This window comes from Cydia splendana, chromosome 25 (assembly GCF_910591565.1).
Source record: "Cydia splendana chromosome 25, ilCydSple1.2, whole genome shotgun sequence".
NCBI lineage: Eukaryota > Metazoa > Arthropoda > Insecta > Lepidoptera > Tortricidae > Cydia > Cydia splendana.
The window spans coordinates 7887758-7904548 of NC_085984.1; the positions used below are offsets into that span (position 1 = coordinate 7887758).

The window sequence follows — 16791 nt, forward strand, 5'->3', positions numbered from 1 at the left end:
AGGAACAGTACAAGCTGTGGTTAACGATGTACCACTGGCTGGAGATGTCGTTATTAGTGCTGTTGAAGAAGTACCGATAACGGAAGGTGTTGCGTCTACCGTAGAAACGCTAGGAATAGTTGGTGCTGTAACTAGCGATCCGTCAGACGTAGTAGAAACTGTACCTGATGGTGTTTCGTCTTTGGGCCCAGTTTTAGAAACACTAGGCACAGTCAGTGACGTTGCAGATCCGGTAGATACTGTAACTAGCTCAGATAAGTTAGATATTGTGGAAGATGTTCTTGCTGCCGGCCCAACTTTAGAGACACCAGAACCAGTCGGTGATGTAGCTAGCAATCCGGCAGATGTGCTTGAGACTGTCACTGGTTCAGACATTGGGGAAGACGTACCAGTATCTAAAGATGCTTTTTCTGTAGGACCAGTTTTAGAGGCATTAGGACCAGTCAGTAATATTGCAAGTGATCCAACAAATGTGATAGAGGCTGTAACTGTTACTGAGTCAGATAATGTGAAAGATGTACTAATATTTAAAGAAGTTCCATCTGTGGGGCCAGTACTAGAGACGTTGGGACCAGCAAGTGAGCCAGCAAATGTGATAGAGACTGTAACTGTTACTGAGTCAGATATTGTAGAAGATGTACCAATAGTTAAAGATAATTCGTCTGTGGAACCAGTATTAGGGACGTTGGGACCAGTCAGTGATGTTGCAAATGAACCAACAAATGTGATAGAGACTGTTACTGTCACTGAATCAGATATTGTAGAAGATGTACCAATAGTTAAAGATGTTTCGTCTGTGGAACCAGTATTAGGGACGTTGGGACCAGTCAGTAATGTTGCAAGTGAGCCAGCAAATGTGATAGAAACTGCAACTGTTACTGAGTCAGATATTGTAGAAGATGTACCAATAGTTAGAGATGTTTCGTCTGTGGAACCAGTATTAGAGAATTTAGAACCAGTCAGCGATGTAACAAATCCCACAGATGCTGTAGCAACGGTCACTGACGTTGTTAAAGATTTGCCAGTTGGTAAAGTTACGGATGGCACACGTAGTGATGTAGCTCCATCGGGAAAGATAACGAGAAGAACTTTGCTTAGATCTTAATGAAACGTCTTGGTTTAATATAATCTTGAAATTATATGCAATAAAACTACTTTTTAACAGATTATATCGCGTGTAAGACATTTGAAATACATCCCCACGCGTTTCCAAACCTTTACAGCGTTCGTGGTCAAGCTGAGGAAAAATATCAGTAATTAGTAATCAGTGTATTTATTGCTTGTATTTATATTCACCTCTGTAAAAAATAAAAACTACCTACATAGGTGAAAGTTAGGTTCATTAAGCAAGTTATACATTCCAACTATTTCAAGTAACACTACTATCCTCGTAAGTCCCAATGTGCATAACAATGTACCCTCCGTTTTAATCTAATTAGAACCTTTTATGAACCAAATAAAGTTGCATTTCATTTGTTATTATTAAGTATGAAAAATAATAAATTTATTATACTATTGTTCTTTTTATTTTGCTGGGGCTTTTCTTCTATTCTTGAAAACATTTCGCCTCAGAAGTACGTCACACACAAAAGGAGCAACAATATCCCGTCGGTTATATGGTACCATCACGCTCCGCAATTGTTGCTCCATTTAGTTCTATACTTACGCTATAGAATTTCCAATTTAGCAAGAACCCTAAAAAGCATAACAATCCCTCGTGGTGACTGTATAGATCGATCGATTTGGCGGAACAGAAGCGAAGACAACTAAAATCTTCAAGTACAAAAGGTTGTTTGTGCGTCAAAATTATAAATTCAACGTGTATAACGTCATAAATGCAGGTGTCCTAAAACCCTCTCCTATCACCATTTGACGTATTTCAAAGCAATTGAACAAAGAAACTGTGTTTGTAAGTCGACCAGATAAGAATATATGACTATATAATTAAATTAACACAATTTTTTCGTCCATAAATGTTATGTGTGGCGAAATAGAAACAAATGAAGAGTAACATAGTGTGTGTGTTTCTGATCAATGGATTGTTGGTTAGTGTGAGTATTTTAGGAGTTAATTTGTTTTTATACCCCGCTTGTAGTCACCACACAGGATTGTTATACCATTTAGGGTTCTTGCTAAATTCGAAATTCTATTGCGTTATATTAAACAACCAAATTAGCTAGGACCCTAAATGGCGCAACTATCGCAAATAAATAAATAGGTACCCACTTATCTTATGTAGTAGGTATATTGCAGTATTGTTATTTCGCAGCTCACATTTAATTATTTCTCTCTGTATTATAATTTTGTTTTTATTCTACAATATTTCCAAATACTCGTGTTTTTCAATTGACTGTTGTGTAAACCGACCTTACCTTTATCTGTACCACACCAAGTATTGGCCTCCGCGATACAGGCTTGCCTAGTGCGGAGACCACCGATACCGAAATTGCATCGCACGTTAAGATAAGTTCCTTACATAATAAATTAGTGAATAAGTTTGTAAATATAGTTTACTTAAGTTTATTGTACCTACTTATCTTAAATAAATATTTTTTCATTTTTCATTTTCATTATCATTTGATATTTATTTAGCAATAGTTAGTTGTGAAGTGAAACTAGCAATGCCAGTTGCAGAACATAGGAAATTTCCATAAGTTTCCAGAAACTTTCATGAGAAACTTTTCATGCAAGTTTCCACTTAGCAAGTTCCCGTTCAGATTAGGGATTACTCGAACTACTCACAACTTAAACTGTTGAAGACTGTTTCATTTGCTATCAAACCACTGTCTCGCCCTAAGCGCCGAACTGTGTTAGGGTCAAACTCCCCGGTACCACGCCTGAGCAATTTAATCAATAAATATAGCAACAGATTCGATATTCACTTTGACTCTCTGACCAAAATTAGAAATTTATTCACTAGTAATTAATATATTTAGTTTTAATTCCATATTTATCTAGTTTATTCACTTAACCAGTTGACATCATGGTTGGGCTTTGCTCCTTATTCTACAATAATAAGGTGTTTAAATGTGCCGGCTCTGTTGTTGACTTTGCTTTTTTTAATTACTTGCATGTGGTGTTTACCAGTAATTAGTTATACATTCAGCATGTTGTCATTGTTTGTATAGATGTAAGCTTCAATGTAATAACTGTTGGTGAACCTATAAATAAATAAATAAATTTAATATTTACGTCACTACTGGCGTATGTTTCAAGTGTCATGAAAACTCGACACTAAAGGATGACTCGCGTTAGACCGGGCCGTGTCCGGGCCGGAGCGTCAGGCGCTTACTTTTCTATGACATGACAGGTGATCACGTGATGCTTTTCATAGAAAACGATGCGCTGGAAGCTCCGGTCCGGACACGGCCCGGTCTAACGTGAGTCATACTTTAGTTATGAAGTGAAGCTAGCAATGTGCAAGTTGCAGAACATACTCAAATATTTCCAAAAGTTTCCAGAAACTTTCATGAGAAACTTTTCATGCAAATTTCCACTTAGCAAGATCCCGTTCAGATTAGGGATTATTACTTAATGTTCTAAACATGTTAAAGACTGTTTCATGTAATATTTACGTTACCATTTCAATGTTTCATATGTTTCAAGTTTTATGAGACAATTCTCATGCAAGTTTCCGCTTAAAACTTGCATGAGAATTGTCTCATAAAAGTTTCCAGAAATATTTGGAAATTTTAAGAATGTTCTATATCTTGCACATTGCTAATCACACCTAAAAATATTTTCAGGCTTTCCCCGCGAATGACGGAGTGGATAATGGCATACATATAACAGTGCCAGTGGCGGGCGTGGCAGAGTTCAGCGGTACTGCCCCGGCTACTGGATCAGTAGCTTTAGTTACTCACACTCCATGTAAGTATATATAGTCTGTCAAGTAAAGTACGTCAGTAGCAATGTACAGCAGAGTAACGTAGGGCAACGCTCAAAGAGCAGTATTGCGCTAAGAAAAGCAGCAATGTACATCGAACCAAAACATGTGACTATCATAACCTCAAATTCTACAAATAAGTATTTACCATCGACGAGCATGATTGTACATTGTAGGCAACTAGGCACCTTGGCTTTGCTTAAGTACATGCACAATCTTATGTAATATAATTAGTATTTAATGGTGACAGCAAAAATTTCTCTTTAAATAGCAACGATTCAGAAGGTAAACCAACAAGATGGCTGTCATTCACGATCCACATTCCGCAGATAAAACACAGATGACACGCGATTTTGGAATTATTCGAAAACAGTGTAGCTTAACCCGCGATTTTTCAAATTTGCCGCCTTTTGCTACTGACAAGATTTGCTTGACTAAGTATATTAGTATAAACCTGGGCTGCCCCAACCTTCTTCGTACTCTCCTACTAAATTGTAGCCCCCATTTCATCCCCTTAGGGAAGCACCTAACTTACACTACATTGACCTACTAACACGAAATACGTAAGATACAAGTATTAAGTATTAAGTTACTTAGTTTAGGCAAAGAGAATTTGTATTTAGAGAGTTACTGTCATGGTAAATTATGTAGCTACTGTACATTTACTGCCATCTTTCGACAGACGATTAAAACTGTTAGAACGCCATTTGACTGTGATCATTATTCTTTCACTGATATGTGTTAACTTTTTAAATATTAATATTAACGCCAATTTTTGCCGTATAATATCTAAATGTGCAATAGAAAGTGTTTCAAAATGAAATGTGAATAGTTCAATTCAAGTTAAAATCCTAGAATATTTTTGCAGGTCCTGAAGTTATGCTGCCGTTTACTCCTAGTACTCCAGACAATGAGTCTTTACCGAAAAATATTATGTTAGGAGCTACATTAGCGGACGCTATTCTCGCCGAAGCCGGTGATAAAATAGACGCTAAAATGGCAGAAATGGACGCATTCGTAGAAAAAGAATTTGGAAGGATGGGACCACAAATGCAAAATGCAATGGAAAACGGAGCTAAGTCAGATATAGAAAGTGCTTTGGACTCAACTCTTCAGCAAATGGAATCGGAAATTTCTACTGAATTATCTCAGTTTGACAAGTTTATAGAGTCAGAATTGGCAAACACTGAAGAAATGGTCCAAGCAGCTCTAAGAAAAGTAGAATTAGAAACAGAACGCACAGACGACAAGATCACACAAACAGTAACAAAAGAGTTGACAGAACAAGAAGCGTTAATACAATTGGCAATGCTTATCCTACAATCGTTTGTGGAATCAAAACTCGCAGAAACAGAAAATTTAGTCAAATCTGAGCTCGAAAAGGTAAATACATTTGTGGATACAGAGCTAGAAAAAACGGATGCTCTAATACAATCTAAGCTTTCAGAAATGGAAACTGTTGTAGAATCAAATCTTGCGAAAACGGAATCATTTGTAGAAACTGAATCAGAAAAAGTTGATAGATTTATCAAAGCAGAGCTAACAAAAACGGAATCATTTGTAGAAACTGGATCAGAAAAAGTTGATAGATTTATCGAAGCAGAGCTGGCGAAAACCGAAGCATTTGTAAACTCGGAATTATCTAAAATTAAATCAGTTGTAGAAAAGGAATTAGAAAATGTTGAAAAAGCATTAGAAGAAGTTGATGATTCTTGTACAATGAGCAGTGATGGTAAGTATATATTGTTAATAAATAATTCAGTGAAAATGCATGAAAAATCATCATCTTTTGGGTTATTTAGAAAGACTCAGAATCACAAGTACATACTATTGAATGAGATAAAAAAAGTGACCCCATGCAGTTTTACATACAAATTTTGGGTGTCAGTTTTGTGACGGTCCATACAAAATGCGTCACAAAACTACCATATTTTGAGACACAGTTTTTTCTTTATAAATCGGTAGTCCTCGTGATTCTGAGTAGAAATAACCCAAAAGTTAATGGATTTTCTAAAAAAAACTTAATGGTACACTTTTAAGTTAAAATGCCTAAAACCCGTTTCAATGTCTGTGTTCCATAGAACTTTTTTTTATTAAAATTTCGTCATAGCGGTGAGATTGACATCCGCTGTAATTATATTTTTCAAAGCAAAAATGATGTGTTTATTAAAATTATTAATTTTAACTTTTATGATAACAGGTGTTCCTATGATGGAGCCACTTCCACTTTACGTTGAGAGTTATCCACGACTTGAAACGATTGGGGACGATGAATCGTGTAAGTATCGTTTTATAAAATTGGTTACCATAAAACCGTCGAACTATACAGTAGGTACCGTAAAATGGGGTGAGTTGGGTGAAATTTGACTTTCAAACCTCGATAAAATTTTATTTTTACATGTGAAAACTGAATGGTGTATATAATAAGTGGTTCGAACGTTTGTATTTTATTTTGGGTAAGTAGTTCCATTTCATAACTTTGACGATAAAGAGGAAAACCCATCTCACCCCGCAGTGCCTCGTATTTGGGGTGAGATTGTTTTTCATACAAAGGTGATTTTGGAAGATTGTTGGATCGATTTTTTTTTATTATGCGTATTACTATAGCCCCATTTTAATTGGAATAAATTATTTTTGTAGCAGTAGCCTTAAAATCCCTTCTCACCCCCCTCTCAAACCTTCTCTCCCCATTCATAACCCAACTCTCCCCGCGAAACCTACTCACCCCGTTTTACGGTACCTACAGTCATAATCATAATCATAATCATAATCATAATCATAATCATAATCTTTATTGCTTGTGAGAAATGGGTTACATTGCCAGTAATTACTATTGTAACAATATTTCACGGACTCACCAAGACTCTACCTTTACAGGTGTACAAACAAATATTTCCTATGTTACCTACATAACAAATGATGTCAAGTATTAATACAATCATAAATCACAATCTTAAAGTCTTATTAACAACTCATTGCATGCAATAACAAAACGAAATAAAATAAAATACAAATAAAGTCAAAGTCATACACAATCTAATCCCATTAAATCATTATTTAAAAATTCATTAATACTATAAAAACATCTCTGTATTAGCCAAGCACGGACTTGTGATTTAAATATATTCAAATTATTATTCTTAAAAATGTCAGGTAATTTATTATAAATACGAATACACATAATATACGAGTTTCTTGAGGAAAGTGCCAAATTAACAGAAGGTTTATGTAAAGTAAACTTATATTGTGTCCTTGTCGCGCGTGGACCCATTGTTTGGAACTCCACAAACAAGTATTTATACTTGTGTACAAAAACACACACTTCGAAAATGTACATGCTAGGAAAAGTGAGTATGTTATTTTCTATAAAATGAGTACGACATGAGCCCATATAGTGTATGGCAAATATGGCTCTTATACAACGCTTCTGTGTTATAAATATTGCGTCTTTTTCAATACAGTTTCCCCAAACTACAAGTCCATATCGTAAGAGAGAATTTACGTAGCCATTATAAGCAAGTAGCGCTGCTTGGGTCGAAACAGTTTGGCTAATTCGTCTAAGTGCAAAAATAAAACTATTTAGTTTGGATCGTACATTAGCAGCATGTTCCATCCAATTACAGTGACTGTCAATCATTATGCCTAAAAACTTTGTATTTTGCACTTCTTTTACAGGCTCATTATCTAAAGTTATATGCAGTTTCTGTGTGTTGCCTCTTGCTGTACTGAACTGAATATAAGTAGACTTATTTACATTTACTTTTAAGTTATTTCGTTTTAACCATTCTACAGTGCTTAACAGTGCTGTATTTAAGTCGTCGTTATAAGTTGATATATTTTTACACTTTACAATAATAGATGTATCATCTGCGTACAGTAGACAATCATGACTGGGCAAGCATTTTGGCAAATCGTTTATGTATAATAAGAATAGCAGGGGTCCCAAAATACTGCCTTGCGGTACTCCATAATTATTATACATTAAAGATGACCTGTAAGAATTTAGAGTTTTAGATTTTTGGCAATATTTTAGGGTCTCGACACATTGATTTCTGTCACTGAGGTATGTCTTAATCCAATCAAGAGCAGGCCCACGTATACCGTATCTGTATAGTTTAATCGCCATGCGTTTATGACAAACAAAATCGAAAGCTTTGCTCATGTCTCAAAACAAAACTGTTACAGGAATCTTATTATCGATTGCATTTAATACATGTTTTACAAGTTTAAATGTCGCCAATGTAGTACATCTCGATTTGCGAAAACCATGCTGCTCTTCTGTAATTATATCACGTCGGTCCACAAGTTCAATACGTAATTTACTATCCACACCAACAATGTTCTTGGTATTTTCTGAGCATATTCTCTCATTTATAATAGTTCCTCTTAGAATTGGTTAATTCAAATAATTGTCGCACCTTAACTTTATTTAACTTACCCGGTTAGTACCTATGTCAGTTAGTGTGGGTCAAATTTTGGAAGATAAATTTGACCTACTTCTCGATTTTCGATTGAGCTGAAATACCTATTGTATACATATGTAAATCGAATGACAATGCAATATTATGATAATTAATATGGAACTGATCAGACGATGGAGACAGGAAGTGGCCATGGGAACTTTGTGATAAAACAACGCAAACTTATTGTATTTGAAGTTGTTAGAATTGTCTCGATGTCAGCGATAAAAGCTTTTTAACCAAAAAATTTTTTCTTTTTTGCCAAAAACTTTTTTTCCTTGCAGACACTCCAATGCTTCCTTACATTGACACCGGCTCCGCTCCACCTACAATAGGTACTCGAAACCCGATCATAACCCTGAACGAAGAGCCTTACAACGACCAATACCTAGGAAAAATAGGTAAATATATTTTTTCATCGAACATGGCTTGACACTCTACCGTGTGTCTCGATCAGCAAGCATAATACCTACCTACCTACCTAACCTACTTATCACTACCTATACACCTTATCAATTATCATAGAGAAAAAAATACATAGAGTGCTTACTCCATAAATCAGTTTTATACCAAATCGACTATTATTTCGTAGTCGACATCTAGCATCGAGTAGCGGAATTATCAGTACTGCTACTTGACAAAAGATGTTCCGACGACTAAAAAGTCTAATGCTCAACAATTTTCGGATAATATTATAACCGGATTAACCGGAACTCCATCTTCAACTCCTTCTGCTTTAATATTAGTTGTAAATTGTTGTCCAATACAATTTTCGTGAGTCGCGACCCTAGAGAATTCTAATATCAAGTAGCGGTATTGATAATTCCGCTACTCGATGCTAGATGTGGACTGCAAAAATAATAATCGTTTTTAGGGTTCCGTACCCAAAGGGTAAAACGGGACCCTATTACTAAGACTTCGCTGTCCGTCCGTCCGTCCGTCCGTCTGTCACCAGGCTTTATCTCACGAACCGTGATAGCTAGACAGTTGAAATTTTCACAGATGATGTATTTCTGTTGCCGCTATAACAACAAATACTAAAAACAGAATAAAATAAAGATTTAAATGGGGCTCCCATACAACAAACGTGATTTTTGACCAAAGTTAAGCAACGTCGGGAGTGGTCAGTATTTGGATGGGTGACCGTTTTTTTTTTGCTTTTTTTTTTTTGCATTATGGTACGGAACCCTTTGTGCGCGAGTCCGACTCGCACTTGCCCGGTTTTTGTATCAAAACTGAGGTATGGAGTGAGCACTCTATTCTTGAGCATTTCTATTTAAAGTTGTACCCCCCAACTTGCATTTTAGATTTTGGAATTTTTATATTATTTCCACTCAGAATCACGAGCTCCTTCGATCCTAATACAAGAAAAAAATATCCCCAAAATTTCATACAAATTTTCGTTGTCCGTATTTTGGAATTTTTATATTATTTCCACTCAGAATCACGAGCTCCTTCGATCCTAATACAAGAAAAAAAGTGTCCCCAAAATTTCATACAAATTTTTGTTGTCCGTTTTGTTAGGGTCATAGAAGGTTGTATTGAAAACCGTAACCAAACGGACCAAACATTTTGGGGACACGTTTTTTCTCAGTAAAAATGGAAAAAGCTCGTGATTCTGAGAAGAAATAATATAAAAATTCACAATTCTAACACAAAAAAATTGGTACAACTTTAGAAATAAATAGAATTAAATAATAATTTAAATAGAAATGCCCTCTTACTATATTTCTCTATCCTCGTGCCGCCCACCATACAAAATTATAGCCAAGGAAGTTAGAATCTTGTTGTATTTTCTATTAGGTTGAATTCCATTTGCTCGAAAATTTTACGAGACAAATGAAATGCTACCTACTTTGTTTTCAATTAAAGTTGACATTCCATCAAAACTGAGTGTACATCCTAATGTACATTGGGTGGCACGAGGCTATGACCTTATAAAACAAAGTCCCATTGAGCGTGTTTTTCAATATTTACAGCACCAGTAATGTACCATCGGAGGCAACTCCCGAGGGTGAACGTCATCAGAGGAACAGCAAGGGCTACAGGCAGCATCAAGCTTTTCTCTAAATTTCCATGTATGTTGTTTTTAGGGTTCCGTACCCAAAGGGTAAAACGGGACCCTATTACTAAGACTCCGCTGTCCGTCCGTCCGTCTGTCACCAGGCTGTATCTCATGAACCGTGATAGCTAGACAGTTGAAATTTTCACAGATGATGTATTTCTGTTGCCGCTATAACAACAAATACTAATAACAGAATAAAATAAAGATTTAAGTGGGGCTCCCATACAACAAACGTGATTTTTGACCGAAGTTAAGCAACGTCGGGCGGGGTCAGTACTTGGATGGGTGACCGTTTTTTTTTTTTGCCGTTTTTTGCATTATGGTACGGAACCCTTCGTGCGCGAGTCCGACTCGCACTTGCCCGGTTTTTTTATTATGTTCTTTTGTATATTATCTTTTTGGTGAAAATGATTTTTTTTTACATTATTTGAAAATGCAGTAGGGCTGAGATGGTCGGCTTTTTAATCATCAGTCATCATGCCTGTCACGTTCTAACAAGTATGAAGTGCAAAAGTGACGCATGACATGACAAGTGATAAAAATGCGACCATAATACCATGGAAGCTAGCATTATGGCCCGGCCCGGACACGGCCCGGTCTAACGTGAGTCATCCTTAATGCAGCTGCAGTAGACATCCGAACGTCACCTTTAAGCTCTTTCTATCTCTATTGAATGAAGGAACGAAAAATCGCTTGAAGCGAATACTAGAGCGTCGAGCGTAAAAATCAAATGTAAGGTTTACTATGAAGGCCGCCAACTCATTTAGAACATTACGTTTACTTCCTGCAGGTCCACCATTGCAAGCGACGGAAATAGGTCCGGATGGAAAGAAATACATATGGATTAAGAAAAAATCTGATGCAGGTACGGCAAAAACTTTTTTATAATATAAATAACAAACAACTAAGGCCGCTAAGTTTAACCCTTTTCCAGGCATAGTGGTTATCGACCACATACGCGCCACTAGAATTTCAACTTTAGCATACCAATTTAAGATTCAAATTAGATTGTACTTTCGGGAAATTTGCCTTGTCTTCAGATGAATCATCAAAGCTTAATTGGATTAATTGGAATATATTTGGATTTTTCGGGAGAACCTTGTAGATTGGTGCGGCCTGGAAAAGGGTTAAGTGGGATTGGGCGGGACACGTCTGCCGTATGCACCCGGATCGGTGGGCCAAATTAGCTACCGAATGGACACCGCATAAGCCGAGGCAGAGGCAGACCAAAAAACCGGGCAAGTGCGAGTCGGACTCGCGCACGAAGGGTTCCGTACCATAATGCAAAAAAAAACGAAAAAAAAAGCAAAAAAAACGGTCACCCATCCAAGTACTGACCACTCCCGACGTTGCTTAACTTTGGTCAAAAATCACGTTTGTTGTATGGGAGCCCCATTTAAATCTTTATTTTATTCTGTTTTTAGTATTTGTTGTTATAGCGGCAACAGAAATACATCATCTGTGAAAATTTCAACTGTCTAGCTATCACGGTTCGTGAGATACAGCCTGGTGACAGACGGACGGACGGACGGACGGACGGACAGCGAAGTCTTAGTAATAGGGTCCCGTTTTACCCTTTGGGTACGGAACCCTAAAAAGAGATGGCGGGATGACCTTTTTGCAGCGACTGGCGGGACAAACCGTAATGAGTGGCAGAAGAAAGCCTTTGCCCAGCAGTGGGACAAAAAATAGGCTCTTTAAAAAAAAAACAACTAGCAGTCGAAACGCTAATCATAATCATAATCATAAATCTTTATTTGCAATAGATCCCCTATAGTTTTTACCCTATTTGAAAAAATGTTAGGGTATAATAGCAGAATTATGTGATAGTGAGCGCTACTATACAGGTTCTTTTGTTTACAGAAAAACCTTCAAGGCCAAAACTCGAAAACCCCGATTCCTCGGATCTCCCAAAGGGAGCCATACAAACCAATTGCGAGGACCCTGGCAGTGAAGAGCCTGAAGATTTAGGACCTTTAGGTCCCATTCCTATTCGTGGTGAAGTAGTTTTTGAGGGCACGGCACCTGCTTATGGCTCAGTTAGTATTACTGGGCATAGTGTTGAAGCCTAGAGAACTAACATGGACATGAGTACTTCTAAGATTTGATAGACTAATACGGAACATAAAATAAAGGTATTAACTCACTTTTATAGACGGGTCTATCGCGAATAAAGGTAATAAAATAAATTCGCGATAGACCCGTCTATAAATGTGATGTGTTAATATGTGTTGAAAACGCGAAAGTTTTAAATATTATTTAAAATAAAAGTTTTAAAAACTGAATACCTACCACATATTATTTTTAAATCCTATACCTACTTCCTATTGACAGTTATTAATAACAAAACTTCTTTGAGGCACGGACATATTAAATATATTAAAACTGGTCACTCACGTATTTTAAGTCGAAAATCGCAGGACATGTTTCACCCCGTTTTGAGGAGCATTAAACATAAATAAGTACAGTCGCCATCAGATATATAGGAGCGGCCAAGATGTTCACAAATATCTGAACACGCCTCTATTGTCAAGGCGTTAGAGTGCGTGTTCAGATATTTTTGAGGACCTCGGCCGCTCCGATATATATACAAATAACCTTGACATCAAATCGTATACTTGTGACTATATTTAGTTTAGTCAGAGTCAGCGGAAAACTCTCTTAAGCTCTGGTTTCCTAGAATAGCGGTGCCGTCCTATAGCGGCCGTCTCCATCCCCGACATCCATATTTAGCCGTATTATTTAGTATGGAGACGGCCGCTATATGACGGCACCCCTATCCTAGGAAAACCAAGCTTTACAGCATATCTGAGATCTAAAATATCGAGAGCATTGATTTACTTAGGTACGGCCCAATCCGAACAAAGCTTATTAGATGTCACAGCGATACGATACCTACCGATCAGTCAGTGTCAAAGTGACGTTTTTGGTTGAAGTTGACAACAGTGTCAAAAGTGAGATTCATCATCTTCCTCGCGTTTTGCCACGGCTCATGGGAGCCTGGGGTCCGCTTGGCAACTAATCGCAAGAATTGACGTAGGCACTAGTTTTTACGAAAGCGACTGCCATCTGACCTTCCACCCCTGAGGGTAAACTAGACCTCAAAAGTGAGATTACTTCAACCAAAAACGGTCAGATCGGTATCGTGTCGCTGTGACATCTTATAAGCATTGTTCGAATTGGGCCGTTACTCGTACAACTTTTAGGCGCCATTCATTTATTACGTAAGACGATTTAGGGTGGAGAGGGTCGAACATATCTTATTTTTTCTTACAAGGGGGATGGAGGGGGTTTGCATAAGTAGTTCTTACGTAAGATCACAAACGTTTAAAATAATACTTCCACACTTTATGCTATCAAACACAACAACCACTTTTGGGGGCGGGTAACGTCCACTGCTAAACAGGGGGGAAAGCATGGGGAAAGCCTAAACAATATTACGTCTGCCTAATGTAACAAATAGTTGATAATATTTTGCTCCTATTCGACGTTTTTACATTTTTTGTGTTTGTTACAATTAGAAAGTAACTAAGTTTAACAGAGGTTTGCTATGTTCTGGAAATAAGCGTTAATTACCTACTTTTAACATACAATTGTAGGTAATTAACGAAAATAACATACAATGTGGTAAGCCACATCCCGTGTCAGTCTAATTCTAATTGAAACAAAAAAGGTAAAGGTTGATTTTATAAACATAAGTAGGAAACAATCATTTATGTAGGAAATACTAACGGTATCAGAGAGCAGTCACTAATAAACATTGTCAATTACTATAAAACGTTGCTTTCATCATCGTTGTTATGCTTTTAGTTTCATTAGTGGTTCCCGCGAATACCCATCACATATTATTTCTAAATCCTCCTACTTCCTATTGACAGACTATTAATAACAAAACTTCCTTGAGGCACGGACATATTATTATTAAATATATTAAAATGGGTCACTCACGTATTTTAAGTCGAAAATCGCACGACATGTTTCACCCCGTTTTGAGGAGCATCAATAAATAAATAAGTACAAACCTTGACATCAAATCGAATACTTCAAATACTTGTGACTATTTTTTTTAGTCAGAGTCAGTGGAAAACTCATTATAGATAAAGTGATCTTACATATCCTGATTTGTCGCCTGGCTATAGGAGAACGTAATTTAGAAAATATAGAATCTAAAACTATACTAAAAGACGCCTCGTGGCACCATCAACAATAAAAAAAAATTCATATAAGGTGGTGGTACTGGTGCTCGACGCGGTCCCAGTACCTGTCATCTTGAAACTTAAGTCATTGTCAATAGAGGTGACAGCAGGGTGTCATCTATAGGGCATTAGCATGTCGAGCACTAGTACCACCACCTTATATAACATTTATATATTAAAATACATTACAGCTCCTATGCTTATGCCATTCATTGTCATGGCATTGTCTATAATAGTGTATAACGCTAACTAGCATGTCTGAATCTAGATTGCAAAACGTTTGATTTTCTGGTAGGTATTCAACACGAGGGAGGAGACGAGAGCGACAGATATGAATATGATAACAAAACTTCCGTGAGACACAGACATATTAAATGCATATATTAAGAACGGGTCACTCACGTATTTTAAGTCGAAAAATGCTCTACATGTTTCACTCCGTACAGAGGAATATCATCAGGAGCTTGCGTTGACGGTGACGGGCGGCGAAGTTTTTCGACTTAAAATACGTGAGTGACCCGTTCTTAACATATTTAATATGAATATGATATTCCTTTTTACTAATTAAAATGCTTACTAATATTTCTTTTCACTAAAATTCGTTATTTTTTCCCCTTAATAATCTAGCCACATCAATCACATCATCTATTGCTAGTAAATCCAATTCGAATAGATTTTTACAGTAAAAAAAAATTACATACACGTCACGTACCGTGTCGTAAAAAATTGCTACATTGCAAATTGTGTTTACGTTTCGGAAATAGGTACAGGCATGCAAAATGCAAAGCATGCACGTTTAACTAGCAATAGTAGGTACATTACATACCTAGGGAGGTAAATTCGTAAATGCTCCAGATCGCAGCTGTGCATAAATATGTGATCTGGGGCTTTTACATTTACCGCCCGTGGTTTGTATAAAGTTTTACGTCTTGCCTTGGCCAGGAAGTGAGATTTTCTTCCCGTCCCGTGGGAAGAAAATCCCACTTACGGGCCTAGGGTGACGTAAAATGTATTTACCTACTATTTGCCAAACTTTGCATGCTAATACTGATTAATTTTAGTTTTTACAGGCATACGATGATGATGATGATTCGATGATATGTATACGAGGCGAGAAACGCAACTTAATTGTCCTCATCCAGTCTATATTGTTTATTTGTCTCTACCATTACTAAACCATTTCTATACCCTTTCATACTTCCGAAATAATGATAAGAACTATCTTTACAAAGCACGTTTTTCATAACGTTTATTTAAAAATACATTCAATTATTTACCTTATTTCACAACAATAAGGTATTAAGTTGAATTTCCAAACGTAAGTTCTAAGGAAATCTTAATGCGACAACATTATGCCACAATGCTATTGCATGGATGGCATAATGCCATAGTGACACAGTTAATTTATGCTATTGCTATATACATTGATAATATGACACATATATATGTCATGCGACGGTTAAAATCGTTTCAGTGTCATCAAAATGACAGGCCTGCGTTTCGCCGTTTTTTTCAGCGTTTTAATAATTCAGGTATTTGATTTTTTCTATTTTTCCCAATTAATCATTTAATTGTCGAACATTTTACGTTAAATATCATTGTTTAATACTTTAATCGTGTTAAATAGCTTTTACAAACCTTTAAAAATAGTCTCTTTCTCTTTACAAAATACTGTTAAATGTAATTTACTACAATAGGGTATTTGACTTCTAGTCAAATCAGTTTCTTATTTTGAAACTGTCAAAACGATTTGCTACTATTGGAATTTACATGAAACACTAGCATGTGACGTCACGTGCAAATTACTCTTTATATTTTTATACGGGTTTTAAAATAGAAATTGTGTCTAAAAATAACTGCTGTCTACGTTTCTCTATTAATCTTCTGGTGCTTTATTTCATGCATGGTGTAAAATTATTTATTTTAAATACAGTTAAATACCCTATTCAATTATAATCTGTCCCACCACGTATAACAGCCGTTGGATAAAAATTTCAATAACCCCCAATGCAATGAAACGGATAAAATATCAGAACCAGCGCTAGATAATCTGCTTTCAAATAAAACAAACCGCATCCAAATCGATTTACCCGTTAAAGAGCTACGGTGCCTAAGACATATATACACGTAGTAGTTACACTTATAACAACTCTCTTTTTGAGTCGAGAGTTAAAATAGTTTGAA

The 16791-nt window shown here is 36.5% G+C and overlaps 1 protein-coding gene across 1 annotated transcript; it reads left to right on the forward strand.

The window, feature by feature from the left end:
• The first annotated feature begins 1913 nt into the window (after positions 1–1913).
• On the forward strand, positions 1914–12483 carry LOC134802607 (uncharacterized). The gene is made up of 7 exons (XM_063775244.1): positions 1914–2051; positions 3747–3870; positions 4755–5618; positions 8631–8747; positions 10326–10424; positions 11202–11276; positions 12275–12483. The coding sequence occupies exons 1-7, from the start codon at positions 2001–2003 to the stop codon at positions 12481–12483; spliced, it is 1539 nt and encodes a 512-aa protein (XP_063631314.1). The 5' UTR covers positions 1914–2000.
• The last annotated feature ends 4308 nt before the right edge of the window (positions 12484–16791 follow it).